The sequence below is a fragment of the Littorina saxatilis genome, linkage group LG2, assembly GCF_037325665.1.
Source record: "Littorina saxatilis isolate snail1 linkage group LG2, US_GU_Lsax_2.0, whole genome shotgun sequence".
Lineage (NCBI taxonomy): Eukaryota > Metazoa > Mollusca > Gastropoda > Littorinimorpha > Littorinidae > Littorina > Littorina saxatilis.
Window position 1 is genome coordinate 12,745,422 of NC_090246.1, and position 26,860 is coordinate 12,772,281.

At 41.8% G+C, this 26,860-nt stretch overlaps 1 protein-coding gene and 1 long non-coding RNA gene across 2 annotated transcripts; one reads left to right on the top strand and one right to left on the bottom strand.

The window, feature by feature from the left end:
- The first annotated feature begins 4,086 nt into the window (after positions 1-4,086).
- LOC138958222 (thymidine kinase, cytosolic-like) lies at positions 4,087-26,810 on the top strand. The gene is made up of 7 exons (XM_070329322.1): positions 4,087-4,280; positions 5,556-5,587; positions 6,137-6,250; positions 10,243-10,336; positions 11,276-11,365; positions 13,557-13,676; positions 25,596-26,810. The coding sequence occupies exons 1-7, from the start codon at positions 4,134-4,136 to the stop codon at positions 25,785-25,787; spliced, it is 789 nt and encodes a 262-aa protein (XP_070185423.1). The 5' UTR covers positions 4,087-4,133; the 3' UTR covers positions 25,788-26,810.
- Positions 20,911-24,281, bottom strand: LOC138958223 (uncharacterized). Its single transcript, XR_011453343.1, has 3 exons — positions 24,151-24,281; positions 23,273-23,363; positions 20,911-22,268 (listed from the first exon to the last, which is right to left on the bottom strand). It is a non-coding gene; the product is annotated as an uncharacterized lncRNA (long non-coding RNA).
- Positions 26,811-26,860: the final 50 nt, after the last annotated feature.

A 26,860-nucleotide genomic window follows, 5' to 3' on the forward strand; every position in this document is an offset into this window, starting at 1 on the left:
GGACAGTAGACATGACACCTGACCTTTTGTCACTGTCTCAAATATGTCCATGACAAAGATTAGGGATTACTTCTCATGCAAAATTGACCATTCAGTATTGCATTTTACAACACTCTACAAATCTCTGTTGCGGCATTGTAACTTTCTGATAGATTTGACTTGCATACTTATGTGTGTTTTTGTTCTCCACATCTACTATATTGTTTTAACAGCAACATGCATAGAATAATGCACATCATATTGGAGGCAATAAAATGCTAGTGTAACTCATTGAACATTTCCAAAACATGAACCAAAAGTAAATAACAACAAGAGGCGAAGCCTTCAAGGCTCTTATAAGAAATCGACAAACAGTAACACAAACTCAATCACTCCGTCACACATACACACACACACACACAGTAAGCATAGGTGAAACTGTGCAAGAAAGCGAGACACTAGATCTGCCAACTAGTCTCGGCCCGCTCACAATAACAATGACCGAGACTTTCAGTAATTCCTTCGCGTGACGTCTAACCCTCTTACGTCATAATGTGACGTCTTCAAATGTTAAAGTTTCTATCACACACGTCAAACACTTTTGACCGAGACGTAATCTTCTTATGCGAGCTTTATCCATAGACTCGGAAATGTTAAAGTTTCTATCACACACACACACACACGCACGCACGCACAGACAGACAAAAGTTAGCATCGCATAGGCTACACTTACGTGAGCCAAAAACCTGAAGTATTCAAAAAAAAAAAGAAAAGGGAAGACGGACATATCTAAACCAATAAACTGCACAGACACAGTCACAGACACAAATTTACTCAACCGCACCATGCCAAATCTGGTGTATACACTAAACAAGCTCATGTTAGCTAGAAGATTTACCCTTCATGTCAACCAAAAAAGAAAAAAATCATGCAAAAAATCATGCAAAAAATCATGCAAAAAATCATGCAAAAAATCATGCAAATAATCATGCTAAAAAGTCATGCAAAAAATCATGCAAAAAATCATGCAAACCAGCAACAGGTTCTGTGTCATCAACAGCAGCAGGCTCACTAGCAGGTTCGTCGGTTGCTTCTGCAGACGGTTCAGTGCCCGGTTCACCAGTGGGTGCCGCTTCTTCCTCAGCCTTAGCTTCAGCGGGCTGTTCCGTTGCCGCGGGTTCCTCTGTGGGTGCAGCAGTTTCGCCCACCTCAGACGTTGCCTCTGTGGCTTCACCTGCCGGCTGCTCATCGGCTGCCGCTGGTACTGGTTCTCCCTGTGAGTTTGAAAGCATGTTTGTACTTTCTTTACACATGTTTGTGTGTTCATTTGTGCTTTTCTCTCTGTGTGTCTGTGTGTGTGTGTGTGTGTGTGTGTGTGTGTGTGTGTGTGTGTGTGTGTGTGTGTGTGTGTGTGAATAGAATAGAATAGAATAGAATAGAATAGAATTTATTGTCATCTACCCTTAAGGATATTGACACAAGTTGTACAATTAAGTAGATGTGCAACGCCAAGGCACTGCATACCCCAGCGAAAGACAAACCTCTCTCTCTCTCTCTCTCTCTCTCTCTCTCTCTCTCTCAAACACACACACACACACACACACACACACACACGCACACAAACACACACACTCACACACACACACACACACACACACACCCCAAGTCACACACGCACACATACACACACTCACTCACACGCACTCACTCACTCTCTCACAAAAACTTCATACACACAAAACACACACCCATACGCACATATGGACAGACAGACATACACACCTTTACAAACAAACACACATACACGCACACACATACACGTATGCACACACACACACCACACCCACACTCACACACGAGTACAGACTCATGCACGCGTGCGCGCACACACACACACACACAAATACACACACACACACACACCCCACACACACTCACACACACACGAGTACAGACTCATGCACGCGTGCACACACACACACACAAATACACACACACACACACACACACACACACACGAGTACAGACCCATGCACGCGTGCGCACACACACACACACACACAAATACACACACACACACACTCACACACACCACACACACACTCACACACACACGAGTACAGACTCATGCACGCGTGCGCACACACAAATACACACACACACACACACCACACACACACTCACACACACACACACATACACACACACACACACACCACACACACACTCACACACACACGAGTACAGACTCATGCACGCGTGCGCACACACAAATACACACACACACACCACACACACACTCACACACACACGAGTACAGACTCATGCACGCGTGCGCACACACAAATACACACACACACACACACCACACACACACTCACACACACACACACACATACACACACACACACACACCACACACACACTCACACACACACGAGTACAGACTCATGCACGCGTGCGCACACACAAATACACACACACACACCACACACACACTCACACACACACGAGTACAGACTCATGCACGCGTGCGCACACACACACAAATACACACACACACACACACACACACACACAAACAGTAACACTAACACATGTGCACAAAATGAACACAAACACACACACCGCGCGAGAGAGAAAGACTACAGGGAGGCATGACGTCATGATGCATTAATTGACGTCAAAGACTTTCGACCGTGACGTATTCTTCTTACGCGAGCTTTATCCATAGACTTGGAAACTACGGAATTTCTACCCGTCCAAAGCGGCCTTGGGTGGCGTTTGCTCAAAAAATGGGGGCGCCAATTTTACCCACCGTATTTTTGTTAGTATGGTCCCAATTTTTGGTGAACTTCCATCTCCAACTGTGGCCCATTTTCGGGCACAAAGAATCATTCTTTATCATGTATTATTCGGTATGCACATTTCTCAAATCGATTACAGTATAGCGTTCACGGGATACCTCCAGCTTCGCTGGGATAACTGAATGGATAAATAATGTACAAATTATTTCATTCAATATTGAAACAATTAAAAACAAAGGCTCCCAGCAAATTTTGAATTTGTTCGTCTTTTTTAAATAACAGATCGCTTGGTTTCCTTAAGTCACAGTTTTATACTTCTTCTTCTACTAACTTTTTTCTAATATTGTTAAATTTCTTGCAATTGTCCAGAAAATGTAGCTCATCTTCAATTACTTTACATGTATTACAGAGATGTGTGTGTGTGTGTGTGTGTGTGTGTGTGTGTGTGTGTGTGTGTGTGTGTGTGTTTCAATCAGTGTTTTATTCTATTGATTCTCACATGCAGACACTCGTTCTATATAAACTATGAATCACCAGATATCCTATTTGTGTGTGTGTGTTTGTGTGTGTGTGTGTGTGTGTGTGTGCGTAGCAGATTCATCACCATGCTGATGTTGGCTACCTATCACTAAGAAGAAGAAGAAGTGTGTGTGTGTGTGTGTGGTTTATTCAGTCTTCTGTTATACTGTGGTAAACATTTATCTTCTTCTATTAATTCCAACCTGCAGACACTCGTTCCATATAAAGTGTGATATATAAATCACCAGATACCCTCTGTGTGTGTGTGTGTATGTGTGTGTGTGTGTGTGTGTGTTTGTGTGTGTTTACATGTGTGTGTGTGTTTGATTATGAGTAAGAGTGTGAGAGAGATAGTGTGTGTGAGAGAGAAAGATATTGAGAGAGGAAGACAGAAATAGAGACAGACAGACGGACAAAGAGACAGACAGACAGCGAATGTTTTGACCGTTATGTGTGTTAGGAGGAGGGAGGCAAAGATGTCCCTGTTTTCTTGACTGTAAACAGCGTCATGGGACGTCAAAAAGATGCAAAGCATAATAGAATGACACATAAGTAGGTCCCTAAACTAAATATTAACTGTTTTGGCTTGCGAGTGAACGTGATAACCAGAAATAACAACAACAGTGAACTAGGAGAGTGAATTTACCTCGTTGTCCGCCATCTTGGTTGTCAAGGAAAGCTAATGGCAGGAAGTGCTTTTACAAAACCAAATAAAACAAAAATATTTTCTTTGTGTAAACACTAAGCTTTATCTTTCTAATTTATTTTTAAATTTCGTCTGCAAAACAAAAATATTTCTATTTAGCATTTCGGTTTCCAATCGCGCGCATGCGTGAAGGCGCGCAAAATAGAGCGCCAAGTCTGAAAGAAGACAACAAACGCAGTTATCGCTTCAAAATGTCTGAAAATATTCCAGTCGAAGAGTCTCAAACTACTGTACACGACCCCGATTACAAACAAAGCGGACACGTGGAGGTATGGTCTCAATCACTTAAATAAACGGCACACTTATCATTTTGCAGATCTGGCATCATCTGCAGTGCACTACAGTGCGGTGACTACAGTGACTACTACTAGTGAATGTGAACATCTGGACGCCGATCATCCTGTCAACGGCTTTGGTATAAAGATCGGGACTCTGCCAGACCGAAATTGCTTTTCTTCTGAAAAATCTTTCAATTTCTTAGTCCCAGGCGTGATCGGGTGGAGTTAGACACTGCTGTCAAAATGACTCACTCAAGCTCAGAGTCACAACCTCCGGTCTCTCCAGCCCCAGGAACGACGAGTACACCTCCGCCTGACTTTTTACTACAAGCTAGGTGGTTGAGGGGCTGGCGCCGGCAATGCCTCCAGACAAATTCCTGACCCCTCAACGTGCTGGCCGCATGATTCGACCCAGAAGACAAACAGCAGACTACGTTGGTAGCAACCCCATAGACAATTACGTAAAAAACAACAACAGGTGTTTCGCTGTACCACGCTGCAACACCGAACAATACAGACAGTCGTTTTTCCCACGATCCACAATAGAGTGGAATCACCTGGACAACATAGTTGTCCACTCAGACTCTACTGAGGCATTCAAGTCGGCGCTGACCACCAGCCGCCGCTAGACGACGTCGCTGCGCACACCCACCCGTCGCGCCAAAGCCAGCAATCTGGATGCTAGCGACGTACCCTACAGATACAGATACAGACAGTCACAAAGCATTACTCATACAGAGCTATTCTAATTCGACCCAAAAAGGGTGCATTTTCTGTGCGTGGACTTTCTGCAGGTGTTTTTCCTGTATTCAGTGAATGCGCACCAGTGGAATTCCTGATAAAAAAAAAGAAAAGATATACTCAGTCTTTATCAGTTTGTACCCTACTGCCGTAGACTGATTATTTGAGTTTCACTTTGATATGACTGTTAAGACTGATCATGAAGTACTTAATAGTCTTTCGCCACCATGATCAAAGGCACACTTTGGTAGATTTAAGATTAATCCAGCAAACTGCTTAACAACCCTGAAAGTCAAAAGAATGGGGTACTAGCCTTTGGCTAGTGATTCTAAAAATGTACTATCCAGAAACAAACTTTACTAGCCGAACCAATTTGTTTGTAGCAACTTGACTCGCATTTGGCGAGTAGATGAACATATTTCTACTCACCAGTGAGTTACATACATGTTTCTACTCGCTGTGGCGAGTAAAATACTCGCCACTTTCAGGCCTGCTTAACAATTAATTTGTTTCGCTCTGTTTCAGTTGATCATTGGGCCAATGTTCTCAGGCAAAACGTAAGTAACGAGTTACTCCGTTTCATTTTGAATTTGAATAAACTAAATTTTAAGTTTGATCTAATTTTTGGTATGAACCCTTACAAGTATTTTTGATAAATGATAATTAAATGTGGCCATGTTACAAACTTGCATTCATACTACTTGTATTACTAAAGTCATACTGCAGTTACTGCAAGAAGTACTCAGAATAATGTTAGTTGACTGAACAGATTCACACTGTTGCTTTGAAATTAATAATAATGATTAAAGCACAACTGACAAGTAAAAGATGTTTAAAATCAATTTGATTTTTTTTTAATGATTATTGGATTATTCATTAATATTATAAATAACTTATTTGATTTTGTTTTTGTGTGGATGTTTGTTTTAACTTTAAGCCTGTCAGTAAGTCACGAAGTGTGATCTGTGGTAATCAGTCTTGCATTTCAATTTTATTCAAGAGCTTTAGACAAAATGGGTTTTGCCTATGACTTGTTTGAGTTAACTCATGATATTATTGACAGTTGACTGTTTACTGATTAATATTGTCTTTTGTTTCTCTTTTAGAACGGAACTCATCAGAAGGCTGAAACGCTTCAGAGTTGCACAGTATGCTTGCTTGATCATCAAGTATTCTGGAGACAATCGCTATGACAACGATGGTGTTTCTACACATGACAGGTGACACATTGCAGAACACTTGTAACACAGAGAAAGTTCACTGCTGCATTGGATCCATTATAAATTAGAATGCATATAAATTATAATACAGATTCATTCAGGATGGTAAAAAACTAAAATACAGTGATCCACCTGTTTTATGCCATTCACCCGTTTGTAAAGCAAAGTCTGTTCTGCACATTTAAGGCAGGAGTAAAATCTGAGTTAACTTAAAGTAAGGTGCTAATTTTTAATGCGAGACATGATATCAAATCGGGGGGAATGGTAGTGAGAAACTTTCTATCACATTTATAAAGTACAAATAAACAAAATCTACAGATTACTTATTTAAAATTATTTTTTTTAAAGATTTTGGGCGAATTACTTACAGTGAAACCCGGCTATATTGAAGTGGCACGGGATACGGGAAGACCTTCAATATAGCCGGAACTTCAATCAGGCAATTCTCGGTTATATTGAATTTCTCTCCTTGTTCCTTCAGAAATTCAATACATGTATAACCGAACTTTTTTTCACTATACGTTCTCATTTCTGTGTCCACACATTGCGTTTGATGTGAGATATATTCCCATTAATCTGTTGGCTGTTGTTCTTCGAGCCTCCTTGCTTTTTTCTGCACACACACACGCCCCCCTCCCTTACACACACAAACACACATTCCATATTCCTCAGCTACTTCCTTTCTTTGTTTGCAGCCAGTTTCCAGCTTCTGAATAAGCTCAATTTTTCTTTTAATTGTCAGACTCACCCTTTTTACATTTAGGCCTAAAAAAAAAATAGGTGTGGTTACGGTAACCCGACCTACCCTATTTTTAGGGGCCGACCCTATAACTTTTGATAAGGCCAAAAAAAATAATAGGTGTGGTTACGGTAACATAGCCAAAAAAAATAGGGTAGGCAGGTAGGCAATCACTTTTTTTTTTTTTAACTTTTTTTTCTAATGTGTACAAATTAAACCTACTTGACAGGGAAATAAGTGTGCGACTCGGGCACTTTCGCTTTCATTGCGTTTTCTGCACTCGTTTACTTGTTTTTTGGGGTATTTTTTTGACAAATGTAATAAAAAGTTATAGGGTCGGCCCAAAAAAATAGGGTAGGTCGGGTTACCGTAACCACACCTATTTTTTTTTTAGGCCTTACATTTGTCAAAACAAAACAAACAAAAAAACAAGTGCAGAAAACGCAATGAAAGCGAAATCGCCCGAGTCGCACACTTATTTCCCTGTCAAGTAGGTTTAATTTGTACACATTAGAAAAAAAAGTTTAAAAAAAAAAATGATTGCCTACCTTCCTACCCTATTTTTTTTTGCTATGTTACCATAACCACACCTATTTGTTTTTGTGTGTGGCCTTAGTCAAGTTTTGACTAAATGTTTTAACATAGAGGGAGAATCGAGACGAGGGTCGTGGTGTGTGTGTGTGTAGAACGATTCAGAGTAAACTACTGGACACATCTTTATGAAATTTCACATGAGAGTTCCTGGGAATGATATCCCGAGAGGTTTTTTTCATTTTTTCGATAAATGTTTTTGATGACGTCATATCCGGCTTTTTGTAAAAGTTGAGGCGGCACTGTCACACCCTAATTTTTGAGTCACTTGAGAAAAAGTGACTCTATGTAATCGGTCAGTGTTAGTCTGTCCGGCCGGCCGGCCGTCCGTAGACACCACCTTAACGTTGGACTTTTCTCGGAAACTATCAAAGCGATCGGGCTCATATTTTGTTTAGTCGTGACCTCCAATGACCTCTACACTTTAACGATGGTTTCGTTGACCTTTGACCTTTTTCAAGGTCACAGGTCAGCGTCAAAGGAAAAATTAGACATTTTATATCTTTGACAAAGTTCATCGGATGTGATTGAAACTTTGTAGGATTATTCTTTACATCAAAGTATTTACATCTGTAGCCTTTTACGAACGTTATCAGAAAAACAAGGGAGATAACTAGCCTTTTCTGTTCGGCAACACACAACTTAACGTTGGGCTTTTCTCGGAAACTATAAAAGTGACCGGGCTCAAATTTTATGTGAACGTGACTCATTGTGTTGTGAATAGCAATTTCTTCCTGTCCATCTGATGCCTCATATAATATTCAGAACTGCGAAAGTGACTCGATCGAGCGTTTGCTCTTCTTGTTTAATGAAATTGATTGACATTTTGGTCAAGCAATTTTCGACGAAGGCCGGACTTTAGTATTGCAATTCAGTTTGGTGGCTTAAAAATTAATTAATGACTTTGGTCATTAAAAATCTGAAAATTGTCATTAAATTTGTTTTTATCCCCGAATACGCTAGTACTTGGGCTCAACAGACTTTAATTGTGTGTGTCTCGACTTAACAGCTTATTGCTGGGAAACTACTGGGCGCAGTTCGTTCAAAAGTTGATACACTAACTTGATAATAGGTCCGATTGATCGTATTAAACTTCATAATGTTACCTGGGACCTAAATGCGAAATAAACCACAAAAAAACGACTTGGCGGTGGGAGGAATTCGCAGAGCCACAGCCAGCCAGGCAGTCTGATAGAACAGCCGAACGCGTCACACAGTGACAAGAAATATAGCGTCATAAAAAGATTACGTCACGGTCGAAAGTCTTTGACGTCAATTAATGCATCATCCCTGTAGTCTTTTTCTCTCGCGCGGTGTGTGTGTGTTCATTTTGTGCACATGTGTTAGTGTTACTGCGTGTGTGTGTGTGCGTGTGCATGAGTCTGTACTCGTGTGTGTGTGTGTGTGTAAGAAAGAGAGGGAGTGAGGGAGAGAGAGTGTGTGTGTGTGAATGTGTGTGTGCATTTTCACTGTGATCAAATAAAAGAGAAAGGCCAGTCACCACGCACATCCTCGCATGCAATGTATTTATATAGCAAAGGGAATGCCTGTAATTCACACAGAGCAATCACTTGGTCTTAAACGTGCACAAGACAAAAACTTTCATACTGGGGGAGCGAGCCAGTCTGAAGAGTACTCGGGTCCAGCGCGAGCGTTTTTTATATAAAACGATCCAAATTTACGTTCATCTGATTCTTCATCATTTCCTGATTCCAAAAACATATAAATATGATATATGCGGATTAAAAACAAGCTCTGAAAATAAAGAATATAAAAATTATGATCAAAATTAAATTTCCGAAATCGATTTAAAAACAATTTCAATAGGCTTATTTCTTGTCGGTTCCTGATTCCAAAAACATATAGATATGATATGTTTGGATTAAAACACGCTCAGAAAGTTAAAGCGAAGCTTAAGAGAGGTACAGAAAAGCGTGCTTTGCAGCACAGCCCAACCACTACCGCGCTAAACAGGCTCGTTAATTTCACTGCCTTTTGTACGAGCGGCGGACTACGGTCATTGTGAAAAAAATGCAGTGCGTTCAGTTTCATTCTGTGAGTTCGACAGCTTGACTAAATGTTGTTATTTCGTCTTACGCGACTTGTTTGTTTTGCAGCCATTTTTGCTAGTGTACAAAGGGAAACTACTCACATGAACAAGAGAAATTAAGTCAGGGAGATCTACGCACCACAAGACTACATGGCGTAGCTGTCAGAGGCCCGCGGCATTGTTAGACTGTAATTGTTATCAGAGACCTCCTGACTCGAAAGTTGATGCTGATCTGGCCTCTCCCCTTCCTCAACTGATTGCGCTGACAGAGGCGTGTCATATCATTCGGCGCCCGCGCAGTCATTGTTCTTAAAAATAAAAATTTAAACAAATCTTTGGAGCAAACATTTAATATAGCCAGGTAAAAACGTCCCGTGGGCTAAATTTTTGTTTCAATATAGCCGGGATTTCAATATAGCCGACTTCAATGTAGCCAACATTTTTTAACAAAGAAAAAGTAGAGCTTCAGCCAGGATCTGAAAAAATTCTTCAATATAGCCGGGATTTCAATATAGCCGACTTCAATATAGCCGGGTTTCACTGTTCTATCAACCTTGTTTACACACAGCTCTTGACAGAACGTTGAGTTTGATGCTTATCTGTCTCCAACAGACAGATCTTACCGGCAATCTCCACCAACAAACTGACGCCGGTGGCTGCACAGGCACTCCAGTACGACATCGTAGGCATTGATGAAGGACAGTTTGTAAGTTTGCAATCAATAATTCTGAATTGTTATTTGTATTCTAATTACTATCGATCTGTATCATGTAATTTGTCAGGCAAAACGAAATCAATAGATTGTTCCTAATGATAATACCAAACAAATTACTAATTAGGGTCAGTATTTTTTTTCGAAGGGTAAAAACAAAAAAGTTCTGGTGCTTCCACTGTAGGAAGATCATATTAGTTATTAATTTATTTCCTCTGATCGTTTTGTTTTTTTGCAAGTAGTACTTAATGCAACGTTTTAAATGCCCTTACTTTGGTTTTCTGTCGCGAATAGCATTTACTTCTTCTTCTTCTTCTGCGTTCATGGGCTGAAACTTCCATGTACACTCGTGTTTTTTGCACGAGTGGAATTTTACGTGTATGACCGTTTTTTACCCCGCCATTTAGGCAGCCATACGCCGTTTTCGGAGGAAGCATGCTGGGTATTTTTGTGTTTCTATAACCCACCGAACTCTGACATGGATTACAGGATCTTTTTCGTGCGCACTTGGTCTTGTGCTTGCGTGTACACACGGGGTTGTTCGGACACCGAGGAGAGTCTGCACACAAAGTTGACTCTGAGAAATAAATCTCTCGCCGAACGTGGGGACGAACTCACGCTGACAGCGGCCAACTGGATACAAAATCCAGCGCGCTACCGACTGAGCTACATCCCCGCCCTGACTGAGCTACATCCCCGCCCTGACTGAGCTACATCCCCGCCCAATAGCATTTACCATTAGCAACGCTGATCTGTCTGTACAACTACAAGAGCTGTGTGTTGTGCTAGCTACTTAGTTACAGTTTGTAGAATAAGTAGTAGAAAACCCATCAGGATTGTTGTATAATCTCAGGACTCAGAAGTTTTATGCTAAATAGGTAGACAGCATTGTTGGTGCTCAATGAAGAATGCTTAAGTTCTGTTGTATTCCAGTTCCCGGATGTGGTTGCTTTTGCTGATGAGCTTGCAAACCAAGGCAAGATTGTCATTGTCGCTGCTTTGGATGGCACTTTCCAGAAAAAGGTAAGACTCGCAGTAGGATGTAGACATGAAGATCCATGACTGAAAATGACTTAGTGCAGAATTTTTCTCAATCTTACGTTGTTACGGGTCAGAAGACTGGTTCCGCCTAGCTGTCTTCATTAACCGTTGGCTTTGTGTATACAGTAGCGCTTACTTTGTTATTTGAAGCTTTTTTTTGGACTTCGCAAACTGGTAGTGATTGTAATCATTGATTGTTTATAGTTTCTTTCACTTTCTTGCTTTTAATTTTCTTGCCCAAGCAAGTTCGCCAACATGGTATGACAGTTCCACAATGGCAAGACTGTCCGTGTCTCAGTAACTAATGGCGTCAAATAAGGCTGTGTCTTAGCCCCCACACATTCTTCAGCATGATGATCTCGGCAATGCTGACTGTTGCCTTCGACAGCGGCACCCCTGGCATCCGCATCAGGTATCGCACAGATGGCAAGCTATTCAACGTCCAATCCGAGAGATTTTGTCTTCGCTGATGACTGTTCTCTCAACGCTGGTAATGAACCGGAGATGCAAGTTGCAACAAGAGATGCACTAGTTCTCAACAGCCTGTGACAACTTTGGCCTCACAATAAGTATTAACAAGTCGCGTAAGGCAAAATTACTACATTTAGTCAAGCTGTGGAACTCACAGAATGAAATTGAACGTAGTCCGCCGCTAGTGCAAAAGGCAGTGAAAGTGACGAGCCTGTTTGGCGCGGTAGCGGTTGCGCTGTGCTTCATAGCACGCTTTACTGTACCTCTCTTCGTTTTAACTTTCTGAGCGTGTTTTTAATCCAAACGTATATCTATATGTTTTTGGAATCAGAAACCGACAAGGAATAAGATGAAAGTGTTTTTAAATTGATTTTGAAAATTTAATTTTGATCATAATTTTTAATTTTCAGAGCTTGTTTTTAATCCAAATATAACATATTTATATGTTTTTGGAATCAGAAAATGATGAAGAATAAGATGAACGTAAATTTGGATCGTTTTATAAAAAAAATTTTTTTTTTACAATTTTCAGATTTTTAATGACCAAAGTCATTAATTAATTTTTAAGCCACCAAGCTGAAATGCAATACCAAAGTCCGGCCTTTGTCGAAGATTGCTTGGCCAAAATTTCAATCAATTTGATTGAAAAATGAGGGTGTGACAGTGCCGCCTCAACTTTTACAAAAAGCTGGATATGACGTCATCAAAGACATTTATCGAAAAAACGTCCGGGGATATCATACCCAGGAACTCTCATGTCAAATTTCATAAAGATCGGTACAGTAGTTTACTCTGAATCGCTCTACACACGCACAGACAGACACACACACACATACACCACGACCCTCGTTTCGATTCCCCCTCTATGTTAAAACATTTAGTCAAAACTTGACTAAATGTAAAAAGATAGGTCATGTACCACTACCAGCCTGTGCAGCTGTCCCCACAACCCTCCTCAGTCCTATATACCTGTGAATCCTGGACAGTCTACAGGAGACATGTGCAACAACTCAACCACTTTCACATGAGGTGTCTACGCAGCAGCTTATGCATATTCGCTAGCAAGACAAGATACTCGACACCGAGGTGCTACAACAGGCTGACATGACAAGTGTGGTCACCTTCTTGAAGAAAGCCCAGGTGAGATAAGCTGGACATGTCTGTCGCTTGCCAGATCACCGCATCACAAAGCAGCTTCCTTATGGTGAACTCTGCCAAACGTGATGTTGGAGGGCAAAAGAAAAGATTTAAGGACATGCTAAAAGCCTCTGAAGAAAACTTGACATTCACGCGACTCTTGCTCAAGACTGATCAAACTGGCGTAGCCTTATAGTCATACATACAGGTGCCAAGACCACGGAAAAGAGAACTCACATCGCAGAGCAAAAGCGCAAACTCCGGAAAACCAGAGCAGCCAGTACCCTGAAGCTGAACCCTCTCATGTGTGTCCTACATGCAGGAGGGGTTTCCTGGCCCAGATTAGTCTCAGCAGTCATCTTCAGACCCATCAGACCAGACATCCAAGCATGCCATGAGTCTGCGGTCATCTTCGAAAACGAAGGACGAACATCATAATTTTAAAACTGGGAATGCATTGTAAGTTTAAGTTGCCAGTGTGTGTGCATGGTGTATGTCAACAGGTTTTGTTGACTGTCTGAGGCGTTGGTGGATTACGATTTCAAAATACAATATTCATGTGCAGGCTTTTGGTGATATACTGAACCTTGTGCCAGTTGCTGAGAGCGTGACAAAACTGACTGCTGTCTGCACCCTCTGCTACAAACCTGCTGCCTTCACAAGAAGGAAAACTCTGGAAGACAAGGTAAAACTCTATTGAATGTCGCTCATTAAAATTACATAAAACCATTTATAATTAAAGTAGGCTTTGTGAGGAAACCGTATAGCTGGGGTGACATGCTTGCTTTTACTATATGATTTTAGTTTTTGGACTATGAACAGTCATAAGGCCAAAAAAAAAAAATTGTCTGTTTAGGGTAACCCGACCGACCCTATCGATTTGGCGCCGACCCAAAAACTTTTTTTTGATTTAAAAAAAAAAAAGAAAAAAAAGAGGTAAAAATGCTAAAAAAAAGACATTTGGCGTTTCTTTCTCTCCCTTTCTCTCTGTTTTATTTATATGTTAGTTTTGAAACATGCATTCATCAAATATAAGAAGTGAATGTTCTGCCAACATAGCATTTACACCACAAAAAACAAAAAAACAAAAAACAAAAAAAACCTACCTTCCGACCCTACTTTTTTTGGTCATGTTACCCTAAACAGACAATTTTTTTTTTTTGGCCTAGGGGGGGGGGGGGGGGGGGGGGGGACTTCTGCAACATTAATTTTCATTTATTTATAGTTTATAACTTATTGTTTCATAAAATGTGTCATTGAGTGGTTTGCGAAGCATGCAGGTATAGAAAACTTCAGGGAATGTACACATGGCAGAATGTTTATCTATACCCAGGGGACATGTAGCTCAGTTGATAGAGCACTGGACTTGTTAATGTGAACCTGGGGTCACGGGTTAAAAAAAAATAAAAAAAAAAATCCCTGCGCTTAGAACTGTACCCACGGAATACGCGCGATATAAGCCTCATATTGATTGATTGATTGACGGGTTCCAATCCAGGCTGGGGCGGACACAGGTTCACCTTGACGTGCAGATTCAAACGCCTGTCTGAACCCTGTGTCATCACAGTGGCATGTAAAAGACCTCGGTCATTCTGCCATAAGTGCAGGTGGCTGATTACACCTAAACACACACACACCTGGGTAGCGCAACTCTTGTTGCTGCTAGCTTTCCACTGGGAGGAAGTGACCCAAATTTCCCAGCAATTGGATAATAAGGTAAATGAAAAATGTATTTTTTACAAGTAAAATGACTATTTCTAAGAATACTCACCTCAATTTAACTAATAGGAGTTACCTTACTTACGAGTGCTAGACTGAGAAGCGTCCTATGTTACCAGTACTAGACTGTAAACAAGGTCGCTAACTCTAGATTTCCGTCGGTATACCATTTAGGGGAGTAGTCTCCCTTTGTCGGTAGTACCTCTCTGCGCATGTGCCAATGCCCATAATCCCCAGTTTCAATTCGAAGCTATTAAGTCAATAGCGGGGTTGGTGGGAGGGTCTCTGGTTAAATTGAGGTGAGTATTCTTAGAAATAGTCATTTTACTTGTAAAAAATACATATTTCTTTCGAATACATCACCTCAATTTAACTAATAGGAGAATAGATAACAGGCTGGAGGGTTGACTTTCGATCGGTAATCTAGTGTCACCTCACCCGACTCAGCCCATTTGTCCGGAATCCCCCCTGTAAAATCGGGGGAAGAAAAGGATAGATCATCGGACTGAGAAGCAAGAAATCCTGAGTCGGGCGAGTGGCAAGTTGCATTGTTGCCACTGTGTCAACTTGCTCCAGAAAGGGACAATCGAAAGAAAGTCCCACCTGTCAATGTAGAGCTGGTTTCTACTCGATGGTCGTTAATATTCCTCTGATCACTTGTCTTTATCAATGTTGGGTTATGGTTATGACTTGCCATTATGCGCCTTGAGCGACCCAACTCCCCAGCAACGTAAAGTTCTGCAGGCGGATCAGGTGAACGACCTAAAAGATGAGGAATGGTCAGAGATAACAATTCCTCTAATACCTTGAACTTATCACCAAGGTGCGTCTCTGCGACTGATCCTCCATTTAAGGGAGATTGACAGAGTTTCCAGAGATCCTGTAGAATTCTGGTCTGAGGCACCACTTTCCATGGCAAACAATTGTGCCAGTCGCATGAATGAATATATATATCCTCTCTGAATTTACCTCTCTAATGAGGATGGTAGGCACAGATACCAGTGTAAATTCAGGCTGACTTAGCTGTTCCTCCTGCGTGACAGGAAGTAAGCGCAAGTGCGCTCAGCAGTACGGTCACTGTCTGCACCTTTCCTGTGCCTGTCTCAACGCATGTGGGGGCTAAAGCCTACCCTTAATGGTTATAGGTACCATTTGTCCTAGAATAGCCAGTGAAAGACAGCCAGCTGTATTGCCTTTACCCAAGGGGAAAACCTGCTTCTTACTTTGAAATTCCACACTTATAGCGTGAGGGGGTCCCCAGTGACCATGGGCATCTCTGAGCCCTTATTGGCTGAATGACCGCTCTTGTCTTACTCAAGAGGGTGCCATGCCTGGCATGCAACTCACTGAGAGGTCCCATTTGTGATTTCAGCAGGACCGTTTACTGGCTTGATCAGCCAGGTCCTTGATCTAGGTTTTCTGTAAACATGGTTGTAGGTGGCATCTGCTGGGTTGTCTGCCCAGCATAGGTTTTGTGGGTTCTGGGACACTCCAGATTTCTGTAGAGCTCACAAGTTCTTAGATGACTATGCAGTGATGTTCTCCGGCCTATGGCCGAAGGTGCACTATCTTGGGCTGATGCAAAGTTCTGCCCCCTGGTAGTTGAACTCACAAAGATGTCTTATGTTGTGATCTCAGTAGTACTTCTGCCTAGATCACCCAAGTCCATATCTGGATTATCAGTAGGCGTGGCTGCGGGCGGCAAGTGTTGCATTGTCTGACCAGCATAGCTTTGTGAGCTCTGGGGCACTTCAGCTGTTTGTGGAGCTGAGCTCTAGGGTGACTATGCAGAGTTGTTTTCAGGCCCCTGCCTGAGGCAGGAGGTGTACTCTCTTGGTCTGATGCATAGTTCTGACTTGACAAAGGTCTTAGTCAGCACCCGAGTTGCCACGTTTCTCGCCCAAAAACGACGCGTAGCCGTAGACTGGGAGTGAGTGAGATAGGCTGGTGTGGTATTCCTGGCTCCAGCTAGGATCTCACTGTGTCTCTACCTCAAGCTCTTATAGTGACACAACTTATACTCACCCAATAACCTTGTGTCACCGTAGACTGGGAGCGAGGGAGATAGCCTTGTGTGGTATTCCTAGCTCCTGCTAGGATCTCACTGTGTCTCTTTCCTCCAGCTCCTTTAGCTTTTGAGTCCAGGCATCTGAGAGTCTACATATGGATGGGATGGACACATTCACCCACTGTCAAAGGTATTGCCGCACTCATTATGCCTTTCGGGGGAGGAATACCTCTAGGTCTTATCTCTGTGGTCCAGGGATCTTAGAGCGCCAGTTGTAAGAGGCAAACGAAGCTTGTCCAATTCAAGGTTCGGTTGGAAGGGGTGGCTGAGCCTTCCCAAATCCAAGTGTGTCTGTGGCCGTACCCAATACCCCTAAAGGTAGAGGAAGCTCTTCTTGTTCCAGGAAAATTTGACTCAATGATGGAGGGACGTATGGTTTACCGAGTCCAAGATGTCTGGCAGCACTAATCAATCCGCATGGGCTGAGAGGTCCTCCTTGATCTATGAAATCTGGCCCATGGATCTCATAGTGCGGATGGCTGGCCAGACCTCAGACTATCTCTCAGTGTCCTTCCTGGAAAGTCCATGGAAAAACGGGCGGAGTCACCTCGGGAGACATTCCCTCTTTAGTCAAGTCTGTCCGTCTCTGAAGCATGACGTAGGTTGAGTGCTGTCCCTGTTGAAGGGTTTTGCCTTGACTTGGTTTGTTTGCTTAACGCCCAGCCGACCACGAAGCGCCATATCAGGGCGGTTCTTGACTTGGTCCAAGGATGATAACCATGAGGTTTTGTAGCCTAAGGACTGCCTGACCCTGGGGTAGGTTGTCTTCCAAAAGCTGCTGATCATCTCAGGGGCACCTGCCCAGTGATCTTAAACGGCCCATCCCTTCTCTAGGACGTCTACTGTCGTCTCTCCTGTTGATGCTTCTGCCAGAGTTGTTACCATTATCAGTCGAGATGTGACCTGTTACAGGTGTCGGACATCCTCTGTTGAGTGTCGACTGTACAATCTGACATTTCTATCATCATCCCCTGGCTGATGCGGGTGTCAGATGACATTCAGGAAGAAGGGGCAACTCTTACAAGTTGTTACGCTGAGTCCGTCCACAGGTCATGAAAGCATTCTGTACTTGACGATCTCAGAGCACTTCTTCCCCCGTCTCTGCGTTATCTCCAACAGCTCCCCGCCTTGTGATGTAGCCTGAACATGCTCACCCGTGTTGCCCGACGCTTGTATGGCAAGATTCTTGGGCCTGTTACCCTGTTGAACAAGCTCCACTCCAAGTGTGAGTGATCTTCAGAGTCGTTTCCTCAGGCAAATGTCTTGAGACACTTTGATTCCTCTTATCTTGGTACGCAGTGTCTGTCTTGTAGCTGTGTATCCGAAGGAGACATCTAGAGACCTCAAGAGCTTGCAGTATGCATGGAAACTGATGTGACTACTATACCCTGTTCAGTTGTCCACCGCTGTTTGACTGGTGATCTGTATGCAGATTGCAGGTGCCATCTTGTTACCGGTAGGGCGGCTCCCTGGTGTGAAGGTTGTAGCCTCTAACCATTAGCTCTCCATTCCAGGTGATGAAGATAACTAGGAGGCTCTAGGCATTCTCCTCACACTCCCAGACTTCTGTGTAGCCGGGCACTGCTGAATATGGTCAGGCGTGAAGTGTTGGTCTAGTTCCAAGAGCGTTAAACATTAGGTCTTCCTCAGTCCGTCAGGAGGTGGTAGACAGGCAAAGGGGGGCGGGAGCTGTCCTTCCGGTGCTGAAGCATCGCTACAGGCAGTTTGCAGCACTGAATACTGGTAGTCAAAATGCATGAAGCCACCATCATGATGGGGAACCCTGGCAAAGATAGTGGTGGGAGGGGCCCAGTCCTGTCAACAGCCGTGTTTCGGGGTCACCTCAAGGGAGAGGTTGCAGACGAGGCTGTAGCTACCTCAGGGAGATTCTACTCATGTTACGCCCAGTGGACGTCTTGCCTGACAGCTGGAGAGTCTGTCATAAGCTGTCGCAACGATCCTGGGAGTTATCAGGGCGAAAAGGAAGCCTGTCTCTTCCTGTGCTTACTGGAGGTATTCCCCCAGAGCGCCCGACATTGTCTGTTTGGTAATGTCTACGTATATATAAATACATGTCAATATGACTTAATTCCCCCTCGTACTGATAACGGCATGGATGTGCCAAGAGTTTATCCAGTACCTTTCTCATGAGAGTAGCCGCTCTGTCTAGGAGGCATAGTTAATTGTGTGTTGTAACAACATCCGTTTAGCAAATATGTTATATTTTCCATAATATGAAATGATAAACATTGTATCCCTTGTATGAACCTGACTAGAGCCAGTGTTATTTAAGGGCGGCCTCTTATTGTTAGGTCCTGTTGTCTACTTCTGAGAACCTAGTCGTAGGATTAGGTGACAACAGTAGAGATGTGGCCTTGTTAAAGGTCAAAGGCTTAGGTTTTGCCTACGAACCAGGAATAAGTAGAGGCATGACAACATTATAGGAAGCTCGATTATTCAGAGCCTTGCTCGATCTTGCATGTTGTGAAAACTCAGCTGAGTGTAATACTCATGTGTTAACAACCAAGTTTATTCATGCCCCTAAGGCATGGTTTCAACTGTATATTATTCATAACATGTCATTCAAGTGTAATGTACATCAATTGTGCACTGGAACAGAACATAAGTATATATGTGTGCCTGTTCTAATTGAATTTGAAGAGCTGTCTCCTGGCACTGTGGTATCAACAGATTTTAGCTGAGTGTAAATCTCAAAGTGTAAACACTTGAGTTTATCCATAAGTTAAATCTTTTACCACTCAGATAGCTGATTTAAACACTCCATGAAAATGGAATTTGTAACATCAACTGACTTCTTTGATACCCTTTGCCAAGAAAAAAGGATTATATCCCAATAAAGATGTCCCATCTGTGTTTGCATACACTTAAATTCTTCCTTGTCAATTTAAAAAAATATATATATTTATATATATATATAATGTGTATGTATGCACGCATACAAGTTAATCAAGTTAAGTTGGCAAGGAAAGTATTCTTTATCCAATTTGAAGAAGTACCACCACGTGGTCTCTGTGAGTCCACCATGATCATCTGATAAAAATACCAAAACCATAATCTGCCAACCGCAGAAAACATCGTTTCCCAGAAACATAGGAGAGAGAATTACTTGCCTTTCTCTGAGAGTAAAGGAAGTTCCCTCCGTAATATTCCCGGAGGCGCATATCTCAATCTCAGTGTTTGGTTTTCTTTCCAAGCGGGCGAGGTTTGTTGTTGTTATTCTTCGATACAACCCGCTTTCAGTTCTATCAGCGTTCAAGCGTACTGCGGTCCGTATCTACGCTGCCCGCAAAAGTCATCGCAGTTTGTAATGACCGAAGTATTCATACGCCATATGTAACATTCGCGGGCGCTCTGTGCCTTCAGTTCAATCAGCGTTCAAGCGTACTGCGTTCCGTATCTACGCTGCCCGCAAGAGTCATCGCAGTTTGTAATGACAGAAGTATTCATACGCCGTATGTAACCTTCGCGGGCGCTCGGTACTTTGTACGCCTAAAAATTCGGATCAGAAATGCGCTTCCGGTCGGGATAACGCGCATGGTAAACCTCGCTGTAGTTGATAAAAAGCTGTTAAAACGCAAAAAACTTCCGGGTAATTTCGAAGTTGAAGGTCTTGTTCGTATTCCTACATTGATGTGTAGGGTGACCTGCCGTTGCTTTCCATTGAAAGCGGCAAGGTAAGTTATCGTTCGCGGAGTTCTATTGCGCCAATGAAACCGGTCCAACCGCTGTAAATATCTGTTCGACATTCGTAACGACTGAGTAAAGAACAGTTGTCGTTCAATTGCATGTTCACTAGTTAAAAAAGACAAGTAACGGAGCCTGTTAGGCTCTGTGTGTCAACAAGGTATCATTGATGATTGAAGTACCTTCTACTTATGACCAAAGAAACTACAATGGGAAGAAGGATAACTTCCTCATTGGGCATGCTTAGAAATGAGAATGGCTAAATACGAGTTATTCCCCTTTTCTACATGCTGACCAGGCTGTCTCCTGCTTTGTCATGACTAGTACAGTCGATCTTTCTCATGCTGTGACTTGCTTTATTTTCACATTTTCGGTATTTAAAACAGCAAACACACACACACACACACATACACTGAAGAAGTTTCCATTCTGATTCGGTTATTTTATTTGGTGCTATATGTTTGCTTCACATTGTTTCTTTTACATTGCTTTAGGTATCCCAATTCGCTAAACACATCCATAATGCATGCATGGCTCATTCGAAAGAGGGCAACTGAATAACTGATGCCCAATAGCAATAAATACTGAACAACTGAACAATAAATAGCAATAAATGATGACAGCGCCAAGTTTTTAAGTACAAAGTGAAATCATGTGACTGGACAAAGGCACAATTACAAAATACAAATAAAGAAATCGAGGCTCATTTTAAATTAAGTTCTCAGCTCATGGGGAAGCATAAGGTGACCCTAGAAACCGAAATTAGGAGACCTCCCGCCCCCAGGGCAGACTAAAAAAAAAAAAGGGGGGGGGGGGGGGGGGGGGGGGGGGGCTAATTTGTGAAAAAGTATAAAAGGAATCGAAAACTGTATACATGTATTTAGTTAATACCCCAAAAATTGTATAGTATATACAATGTCAGACCCTAAAGAAAGTTTGTTAGTCTTTGCTTAGGCAAAACAAAGCAAAATAGCCTGTTTACGGTATCCCGACCAACCCTATTTTTCTAGACCAACCTTAGACTTTTTTTTTGGCATTTGGAAAAAAAGAAAAAGAAAAAAAAATCAATTTTGTTCCTGTTTTTTTGCAAAATAATTTAAAAAGATGGTTATAAAATTTTTTTAAGAAAAGCCGACCTACCGACCCTCTTTTTGTGTGCCTATGTTACTGTAAACAGACTAAAAGGTACATCAGAAACAACACACCAGGGAGGGTCCAAAATTGTATCAAAATATAGATGGTAGGGAATTCAAAATAAAAAAAGACAATAGACAAAACATGTACTTCGGCTCATAGAGCCTTCTTTAATTTTTGACTCATTAAGTCCATGCTCCGAGAGTCCTTTTTTTAATTTTGAATTGCCTACCATCTATTTTTTTTATACAATTTTGGACCCTCTTTGTACGGAGAGAGTTGGCAATTGTTAATCACATTCTCTCATCTCATTGACTCTCCTTCAGCTCCTTGGTAACATGCGTTCCCGTCTCTGCCAGGATTGGACACAGCAGCAGATAACCGGTAAATATGTAACAGGCATAAATGGCAAAATAGCTCGCCTCGCCTGATAATATAAGAGACAACTGTTCTACTACAAAGTCTTTCTTGGGAGGCTTGGCTAATTTACTCGCTCGTTTTACACGGGGTTCCATCGTTTTCTTTTCTAATCGGAAAACCTTGCTCCTCAGTTTGTTGACCTTCTGCCAAAGTTCCGCTTCACGAGGGGATGGGAAGATGACGACTTTGATGCTTTACATCCTATGTCCTCCAGGATCGCCTGAATGTCATCTAAAAAAGAAAACACACATAAAATAACATAACCATAACAAGTTACAACCTGGAAGAAATTAAAACACGTGTAATTAAATCACAAAATGAAAATAAACAATAGCGTAGGAAGGCAGGCCAGAAATGAAGTGTATTAGCAACTATGGATACGATGTGGAACAATGATGGAATTGACCTTGTTTGGTACTGAATGGGTGAGGCCATTAGAACTGTACCCACGGAATACGCGCTATATAAGCTTCATATTGATTGATTGATTGATTGATTGATTGATTAGGACAACAGTACCAGGTAAACTCCTCACACACCATGCCTCTTTCTTTCTTTCTTTATTTGGTGTTTAACGTCGTTTTCAACCACGAAGCTTATATCGCGACGGGAAAAGGGGGGGGGGGGAGATGGGAATAGAGCCACTTAATTGTTTCTTGTTACACCATGCCTCTAACAGGATATGTTTCCCATCTTTACGTGTTGGAACTACAGGTACAATTTCATCCATCCATGCATCCGCCCTATACAGCTTCTTCTTCTTCTTCTTCTTCTGCGCTCGTGGGCTGAAACTCCCACGTGCACTCATTTTTTTTGCACAAGTGGAATTTTACGTGTATGATCGTTTTTACCCCGCCATTTAGGCAGCCATACGCCGCTTTCGGAGGAAGCGTGCGGGGTATTTTTGTGTTTCTAAAACCCACCGAACTCTGACATAGATTACAGGATCTTTTTCGTGCGTACTTGGTCTTGTGCTTGCGTGTACACATGAAGGGGGATAAGTCACTAGCAGGTCTTCACATAAGTTGACCTGGGAGATCGGAAACATCTCCACACTTAACCCACCAGGCAGCCGCGACCGGGATTCGAACCCTCGACCTTCCGAGTTAATAGACCGACGTCTTACCACCCCGCCACAGCGCCCGTCACCCTATACAGCAATTATCAACTATGTAATGGATGGGTTTAAACATTTTTTGATGTCAGGGTGTTCTTCATGGTTAAAAATCTCTTACCTGGTTGAACAATTTGTGCATCAGGCGACAGGTCGGTGCTGGCTTCATTTGTAGCTACCCTTTGCGATGGTGGCTTCCTCCCACTAGCAACCTGCAAATGCACAGCTCTTTAACTGACAAACTCACAACCAACACCCAGTCACAATGAAACAATTCTCCCAATTTCATGGCATTGGTCTTAGGCCACACAAAAAAGTGTATGTTTCTCGTAAGGCAAAACAAAAAATAATCTGTTTACAGTATCCGGACCGACCCTATTTTTTTCCCACCGGCCCTAGACTTTTTTGGGGCATTAAAAAATGAAATTAAAATATTCAGATGGCTAAAATACAAAAATAAAAAGCCGACCTACCGACGCTATTTTTGGAGGGCCTATGTTACCTTAAACAGACTTTTTTTGTGGCCTAACATGACTAAAGGTGGAGATTTTTTTCTAAACTTTTTTTTTTAAACCATCTTTTTAACTTATTTTGTTGAAAAACAGGAAAACAATTGATTTTTGAATACCCCTTTTATTTTTGAAAATGCAAAATAAAAGTCTAGGGTCGTCGGGAAAACATAGGTAGGGTCAGGTGACCAGAAACATACAACTTTTTTGTTGTTGACGCCGACCCTATACTTTTTTTGCCATTTGGGGCTGTTTTTTGGCAAAATAAGTTCATCATATCATCATAATCAAGACATCTATCCAAAATAAGTAACTTTTTTTGGTTGGCCTTATCATTTTTTTGCGCTAAATGCAAACAGGCATTATTTGATGGGAACAATGCTGGTTTTTTTTCAATTCTTACATCAGCCTCAAACTTGTCATTACTCAACCTGCATTTAATAGTGTGCTTCATTGGTTTGCAAAAACCTAAAACCAATAAATAAATAACCTTCGGTGGTGGATTGGGCACTGCAAACAATGTCGGGACAGCATTCCACACAAGTGATCCTCTCTGCAGGATTGTTTTACTGGTTGGCCTCAAAGTGATCAGTACAAAGCTTGAGACCTTGAACATCAGCTGGCTGCAGCTTTTCAAAGTCCTCTCGCCTTGTGAATTGCATCCATATTCTGCACCTAGTTTGACAATAAAAACAACAATGTTATTGTTAAACTAAGCAAAAAGGAAAGACAAAAAATAAATCAGATCTTCAGTCTAAATCTAACGCTCTGCCTGAACGCAAAACGGATGAGTGATGTACCTTTGTACTGTAGTTTTCCCGTAAGCAAGGTTTGATAAAGATTTCGGCAAATATGCCCACGGGTAGTTTGTCATCAAGTGTAAACTGTTGTTTTGTACTGACTGCTGACTCACACTCACAGTCGTAAGTACAGTGTACACATGCACACACAGGTACACACGCAGACACACGCGTACATAGTACAGCTAGTACAGAAATCTCAGGATGAACCGATCCATGCTATGTTTGTAATATTTCATTTGCATATTAGTTCTATAAATACTGTAGTATCATAGCAGACAAAAATGCCCAGAGACAGTTGGCTTATCTGAGTGAGTTGACTCGAGCCATTGCATTCTCATTCTGAAGAAGGTAAACCTGATGAAATAATCACTGCACAACCCACCTTTTTTCTTCTTTAGGGAACTTGTGGAAAGTTTTCCCGAAGCAGCTCTGTTTGTAACGGGCGTTCTTGCAACAAAAAGCCGAGCACAATTTACCACCACCTCGCACGCGATCGGTACCTACGCGATCCGCCATTTTGTTTTCGCCGTCAGCATGTGACTAGGGACGATAACCCACAAACACTTTTTCGCATTTTCTTCGCAAGTTCCACGTCTTCCTTATGTACAGTGTTTGTTATGACCAAGTATGAAGTAACTTTGTTACATTTTTAAGCCGTTTCACTTTCATTTTCACGGTTCGTTACGTTGTTCAACGTGATGAATCATTGAATGTATACGGGCGTAGTAATCGCCCTTAAAAAGGAAAGCCCAAACCGTGATTGAAGGTGAATGTTGTAGTTCCTGTGAAGGAAGTCTTCTTAGACGGGAAAGGTCTAAATACACGTCTAGCTCCCCGTAGCAAGAAATTGAAACTGGGGATTATGGGCATTGGCACATGCGCAGAGAGGTACTACCGACAAAGGGAGACTACTCCCCTAAATGGTATACCGACGGAAATCTAGAGTTAGCGACCTTGTTTACAGTCTAGTACTGGTAACATAGGACGCTTCTCAGTCTAGCACTCGTAAGTAAGGTAACTCCTATTAGTTAAATTGAGGTGATGTATTCGAAAGAAAAATAGCTATGTGAATGATGAATATTGTCTGGATAGTGGATGTGAACTGATGCAATCTTCATCTTGTTGTGTGCAGGTTGAAGTGATCGGAGGGGAAGACAAGTACCTGGCTGTGTGTCGCGAGTGCTTCACCGCCCCTATCCCCCAGTCTCCTGATCGGCCTGCTCTGCGTGAATTCAACACACCCATGGCAGATGACAAAAAAATAGAAAGAACTAAAGCTCACCGAAAACTCTTTGCCCGAACGCTGTCAGGCACATTGTCATAAAAAAAATGCTGCGTGTGTCAAGTCTTGCATGTTTGTATGCATATATTTATGTTTTGTTTTGAATGTGCAACTGTTGAGAAAATGAAGATATGTGTGGGAATGAAAAGGAGAGAGAAGTTTTATCTCATCTTTGAATTACCAAGTACCTGATAAATGATTTTTAAAAATGCGTTTTAGCTGAGAGAAATTGTTCCTTGTTTATCACCTAATTCTATAGTTTGCATGGATTCCACTCTTTTACCTGCAGGAGAATTGTATGTTTTGATTATGTGTTTCATTTGATTCTAAGCTGGTTATTTGGACTATTGCCTTACAATTGCTGCCTGGTTTTCTTGTCATTATGAATCCTCTAGGATTTCATCAGAAGTATAGAAATTCTGATAAGGCATAACACATTTTTTTTAAATTAAACATTTAGTTCCCCTCCCCACTATATTTTTAAATTAATTAATCAACATTTTTACCGTTACTGACCTGCCTACCCTAATTTTATTTTGCCTTGTCATCCAAAACAATCAATTATCTTTTTTGAGTTTTGGGTCATCAGAATGTTTTTCAGTGCTTTGCGTAATGTTTGACCAATACCCTGTTACCTGTCATGAACGAAAACTTTAATGGTCTCCTGTTATGAGAAGGACCTGGCATTACTGACAGTAAATACCACTACAATGCAGGAATAAAATGTATGCTCTACTTTAATACAGTGTATTATCCTCATGGGCATCATCTCCTCATCAGGATTGTCACTCGGCTATTTTGTCTTCACATTTGCTGAAATTGTACAAACTCGCTGATAACTAGTTGTGTATGAAAATTATGTTTTGACTTACTGATGACATGTACTTCTGATCCCCTGCAATTATATTTTATCTAAGCAGCCTGTAATTGTAGTATAGATTCCAATGCTCGTGTTGTCTTCTGATTATTTAAAAATAAAATGTTTTAAATTTGAATGACTTGTGTAGTGTTTGGCAAAAGACTTTCTGCACACTGTTGCAAGTAATGTTGCACATGGTCTCCCAAGAAAAAAATTCATTCAGCAAAATATTACTGACGATATGCAGTGGAACCCC

Bases quoted from the DNA above. Each gene is read 5' to 3' on its own strand.
- LOC138958222 (XM_070329322.1), top strand. From the start codon at position 4,134: ATGCGTGAAGGCGCGCAAAATAGAGCGCCAAGTCTGAAAGAAGACAAC. The intron at 6,251-10,242 runs GTGACACATTGC...TGTCTCCAACAG, and splicing joins GGTGTTTCTACACATGACAG to ACAGATCTTACCGGCAATCT. The intron at 13,677-25,595 runs GTAAAACTCTAT...TGTTGTGTGCAG, and splicing joins GGAAAACTCTGGAAGACAAG to GTTGAAGTGATCGGAGGGGA.